The sequence below is a fragment of the Aptenodytes patagonicus genome, chromosome 20 (genome assembly GCF_965638725.1).
Source record: "Aptenodytes patagonicus chromosome 20, bAptPat1.pri.cur, whole genome shotgun sequence".
Classification (NCBI taxonomy): Eukaryota; Metazoa; Chordata; class Aves; order Sphenisciformes; family Spheniscidae; genus Aptenodytes; species Aptenodytes patagonicus.
In genome coordinates this window covers 5,096,590-5,101,390 of record NC_134968.1, presented here as the reverse complement: position 1 = coordinate 5,101,390, position 4,801 = coordinate 5,096,590, and the positions used below count along the sequence as shown (strand labels likewise).

The window sequence follows — 4,801 nt, the reverse complement described above, 5'->3', positions numbered from 1 at the left end:
GGGTACCGGCAGGGTGCTGGCAGGGAGCCGTGCCGCCGGTGCCGGCCTGGCAGCGGGTGCAGGACCCCTCACTCTTCGCCCGGGTGCTCCCCAACTGTCCACTTGGCCTTCACGTCCCGGAAAGGAGTGATGTCCTCGTAGGTGGCCATCTGCTCCACCTCCAGGCCCTGCATCAAGAAGAAGGAGGTTGAGACACGGGAGGGGGACCTTGGTTCCGTCCACAGCGCATCCCCCCTTGGGACCCCCAGGCGGGGACCCATCTCCAGGCTATTCCCCCAGAGATCAGGGCAGCTTCTGAGAGGGGAGAAGATGGAGATAGGTGGCTGGATGTGCTCAGAGCTTGGCTTGGTTTTACGAGCAGCCCTTTACGGCTGAGGTGCAACAGGCACTTGGGAGGAAGATGCCCTGATGCGCCCTGCAAGGCCTGGTGGGACCTAGCAGACACCCAGCAAGGGCACAACCGGCTATTTCAAGGCTCAGGTTGATATTACAGAGGTACTTCTATAGTTAATGCAGCATTACCTCATAGGTGTGGTCCTCCTCTGGGCTTTCCTTGCCTTCACCCTATGGAGAGGAGAGTCACAGGTTGGGTGTCAGCACTCACCAGGATCCCCCATCCCCTGTCCCAGCCTCGTCCCCCCAGGCCAGGTCTCACCGCTTCCACAGGCAAATCCACGCAGTCCCACACACCATTTTAGATGCTTATTTTCCCATGTCAGCTAGCCACACTCCCATGCAACAGCCCTAAACCCAGCGCTTGCCTGTCCCCATCCCTAGCAGTGTCCTGCCCGGGATGCAGGACACCGCTGTGAGCACCGCAGCGGCGAAGCTGGGGACATCCCCACTGCTGGAGACACTGTCACTTACTTTATCTAGGAAGAGGAGCATGGGGACGCTGATGAAGATGACAAGCAGGATGGACTGGATGATGATGATGGCGTCTTTCAGGGTGTTCCTGCTCTCGATCTGCTGGATGTTACTGTGACCTGGGAGCAGCAGCACAGGGAGAGCCCCAAGTCCCACCTCCGCGCCAGACTCCCGGGGAATGGGGACGAGCTCGGCATGGCCACAGATTTGTGTGTCAGCAAGAGTGGATGGGGGGGGGGGGCAGAGTGACAAACCCTCCCCCTTGGGAGAGACCAGAGCATTGCAAACTGCCCCCGGGATTGGCATCAGGGACCAGCTCTGGGATGAGACACCTTGGGCAGGACCCACCACCAGCCAGGACCAGGAAAAATCCAATTTATTAGGGGAATGCAGTGCCTGGGATGTGTTTCTGCGGGACGGACATGCCAGGGCAACCCGGGGGAGGTTGTCCTGCTGCTTGGTGGCTGGCAATGAGCAAAGAAACCTCTGTAGTGCCATGGAGCATCTACAGTTGTATCTGAAGGGATCCCACCAGCATGGGGAGAGGTGGGTTCATAGGAGCACGATGTGGGGTTCATATGGAGGGGGAAAGGGTGAGAGAAGGAGAAAGAGCATCTCCTGGGGTGCACGGAGGATGGGGACCTCCCACTCACTCATGATTCTGAGCTCTGTCCCGCACAAGTGTGGCCGCTTCTTCTCTGCCATGAGGTTCTTGCTGTCACACACGTAGATGCCGTTGTCCTCGTAGGTGGTCCTGAAGATGGTGAAGTTGATGAATTTGTCTTTCCTCTCAATGCTGTAGCGGGAGGTGTTCTGAGCCAGCTCGTGGAAGTTTTTGCCGTCCTCTGCCATTTTGTACCACTGCATGCTATGGGGCTCCTGGGAGTAGCAGATGAAGTGGACAGGCATGTTCTTCTTGGCCGCCACGTAGCGTGGGTGCTGCCGCAGCATGGGGCACCCGTCACCTGCCAGGGGACAAGGGTGGTCATGGCGAGCAAGAGCCCGGCACCTGGGGAGCATCAGAAAAAAAGCCGCTCCCACGAGACACCCCTCCACCCCCCCCAGCATTTCCCAAATCAAGAGCTTTCCGTTTTCATGGATTATACTGCTTTTGAGCATTCAGCTTTGTTTTCGTGAATCATCATCGTCTGGGGGTAGAAATCAGAGACTTTTGGTGAAAGCACAACTCCAGTTTTCTATGGGAATGGCTTCACTCGAATACTTTCTTGCTGCTCCCACCCCTCTCTATGTACATCTTGTTAGTCCCAGCTTCAAAATTACAGCCTGTGCTGGCACGCACCACGGAGCCTTTGCTGGGACAGACCCATCTCCCCAGCTGGCTTCTCTCGTGCTTCCACATTTTTTGCATTTTGCTGTATTTTGTATTTTTGCCCGTGTTTTGGTCCCAGAGATGGTGAGTTCGAGGGCTCGTCTGGGTTGCAGAGTTCAGGCTTAATACCCCATGGGTGGTAATGGCACAAGCGCTGTGTGCATGAGCTCAGTGCCTGGTCCCAAGGCATGGCTTGTCCATGCAACGTGCTCTGCAAACACGTGTGTGTGCTTAGGAAAGACAAAATGGATCTGGCTTTGCAGAGGGAGAGCAGGGTGCAGGGCTGGGGAAATGCCATGGAGGAGGACACAGCCTGGGAATTGCCTTTGTGACGGAGAAGGCCTGTGGGTGATGGGATATCTCCAGCTCTGCAAGGGACCGGCACCTTTGTGGCATAGCCAGTGGGGACAGGAGGGACCCCGGGGGTACACGTAGGGAAAGAGCCCGATGGGTCTGAGAGGTTACCTGTGCTGTTTGTGATGCTGTTCTTGTCTGCTGAGATCCCACCTGCAAGACAGGAGAAGGGCCCTGAGATGGTGGCCAAAAGCCTGCGTAGGACAAGCCCATGTAGGATGTCCCACGTGGGATGGCACGTACCGTGGGTCCTTTGTGCCCGCTCCGTATGGGATGGAGCGCTTGGAAGCATCAACCAGAGCCCCACTCAGAGGACACGGGGCCGTGCAGGTTTGGGTACAAACCCTTCTATTTCCATCCCATCGCCTGAATCTTCTCTAAGTAAGCTGCTTTCTGGTTGACATCTCAGTGAAACCTGCCTTCGCTATTGATATCCCCCCTGGGCTGGCACCTCTCAGAGAGGCAGACTCACACCTCTTTATTCACACTCTCCATTTTCTGAATCAACCAGAAACTTTCCCTGCCGCGGCTTCCCTAGGCTTGGAGCCCCGTGGTGGCCAGGGGCATTCTCAGACCCTGGGACCACGCAGCCCCCCGGGACAAGGGCTGGAGGGAGCTGTGGGACCTGCGGTGCGGTGCAGGAAGTGGGGTGAGGCAGGGACCCCCCAACACCCATGGGTGCCCCTGCCCGCAGCTCCAGTGCCCCTGTGCCTCGGTTCCTCTTGCTGCAGCTGGGCAGGAAGCACCAGCCCTGTTTACCGCACTGCTTCATTGCCCAGCTCCATCTGCTTGATGAGTATTTGCCAAACCCTGCCATGGGGAAGCTGGCACGAGGGCGGGGGCTGCACCACCTCCCAGCACGTTGGGGCAGCTGCAAAATTCCCCCCAGAGGAAGAAGAAGGAGGAAGGTTCAATTCCTGAGCCTTGCCACCCTGTTGCAGACTTTCCTGCCCCGAAGAGCAGCCCGGCAGGGACCTCCTGGCTCAGCCATGGGCTCCCCTCCCTGCCCCAGTGCCTCTTCCGGGTCTGCGCTGCCCTGTTCACCTCCAGCACTTACAACTCTGCAGGCAAACTCTCCCCGCCAGCCCCATTTCATTTTTTTCTGAGATGGGGAGATGCGCCTTGTCCGGGCTGTGTGTTGGGTACGTGTCCCTGCCACCTGCGGTCCTGCTGGCCAGCCAGGACACAGGGCTTTGCTCTCCATGTTATGGTGGTGTTTCTAAATGAAGACCAGGCTGGTCCCTCACCCTGAAAGCCCTCATACCCCTCAAAGCCAAGATTTCCATTGCAACCACGGATGGGCCGAGCTTCTCCCGTCCTCCCTTGAAGCCACCGTGAGAGCCAGGATGAAACCCTGCAACCTTGAGTCCATGCTGGACATGTGTGGCCACCTAACAGAAACCCTTTAAAAGCCCTTTCTCCTGAGGGCACAAGTTTCCCCAGCTGAGGGTGGGAGCTGCTGCAGGTTTTTGTGGGTGTCCCTGCGCCGAGCAAGAGGGGTTGGAAGGGGACAGGAGCTGTGTCCTGGGTTTAGCTGCTGCTTCTCCATGGCGATAAAGGGGAACAGCACAGGAATGTTCACACAGGGCCCACACATCAGCCCCAAGAGCCTTTGTCCTCTCATTTCTCCTCCACTCCCAGGCACTGAACCCCACGGAGCAAAGGGACGTGGCTTGGCCGTGGCCTCAGCAATGTGCCGGCCTCATCTTCAAGCCTCCAAGAGCAATAAATGGTAAAAAAAAAACCCCAAACCCACAACCCTTAATTCCTGCCACCTGCAACCACAGCCGGGCAGGCTCTGCACCCGCTTGGCACCGGGCTCCTGCCAAAGCCAGCCGGCCGCCCGAGAAAGTGTCCCATCTCTGCACCCCTCCCTGCACCCCAATGGGAAGCAAAACCCGAAACCCGAGGCAGGCATCAAGCCCTGAGCCCCCATGGGTCCTCCCCGGCTCCGCTGCGCCCGGGGCTGGCTTCCTGCACAAAGCAGGACTGAGAGCGGTGATTGTAAAGTTAAAAACTAATGGATTTAAAGCCAGACCTGGGTGAAGTCCCTCATCGCACTAAGCAAGGGACGCATGCCGGCGCATCACCTGGGTGCCCATTTCTTTGCTCTGAAATGCAAAGCCCGTGTTTGACGCCTACCTGTGCCCAGAGCTATCAGCCAGAGGTTCACCTGGAGCACCCAGAGCCTCGTGCAAAGATCAGCCATCTTTCACTGCCAACGGCAGGGAAACATCCAGTCACCGGCCC

The 4,801-nt window shown here is 57.8% G+C and overlaps 1 protein-coding gene across 1 annotated transcript; it reads right to left on the bottom strand.

The window, feature by feature from the left end:
* Positions 1-68: 68 nt before the first annotated feature.
* On the bottom strand, positions 69-4,801 carry CD79B (CD79b molecule). The gene is made up of 6 exons (XM_076356846.1): positions 4,694-4,801; positions 2,663-2,704; positions 1,521-1,832; positions 868-986; positions 523-564; positions 69-167 (listed from the first exon to the last, which is right to left on the bottom strand). The coding sequence occupies exons 1-6, from the start codon at positions 4,758-4,760 to the stop codon at positions 69-71; spliced, it is 681 nt and encodes a 226-aa protein (XP_076212961.1). The 5' UTR covers positions 4,761-4,801.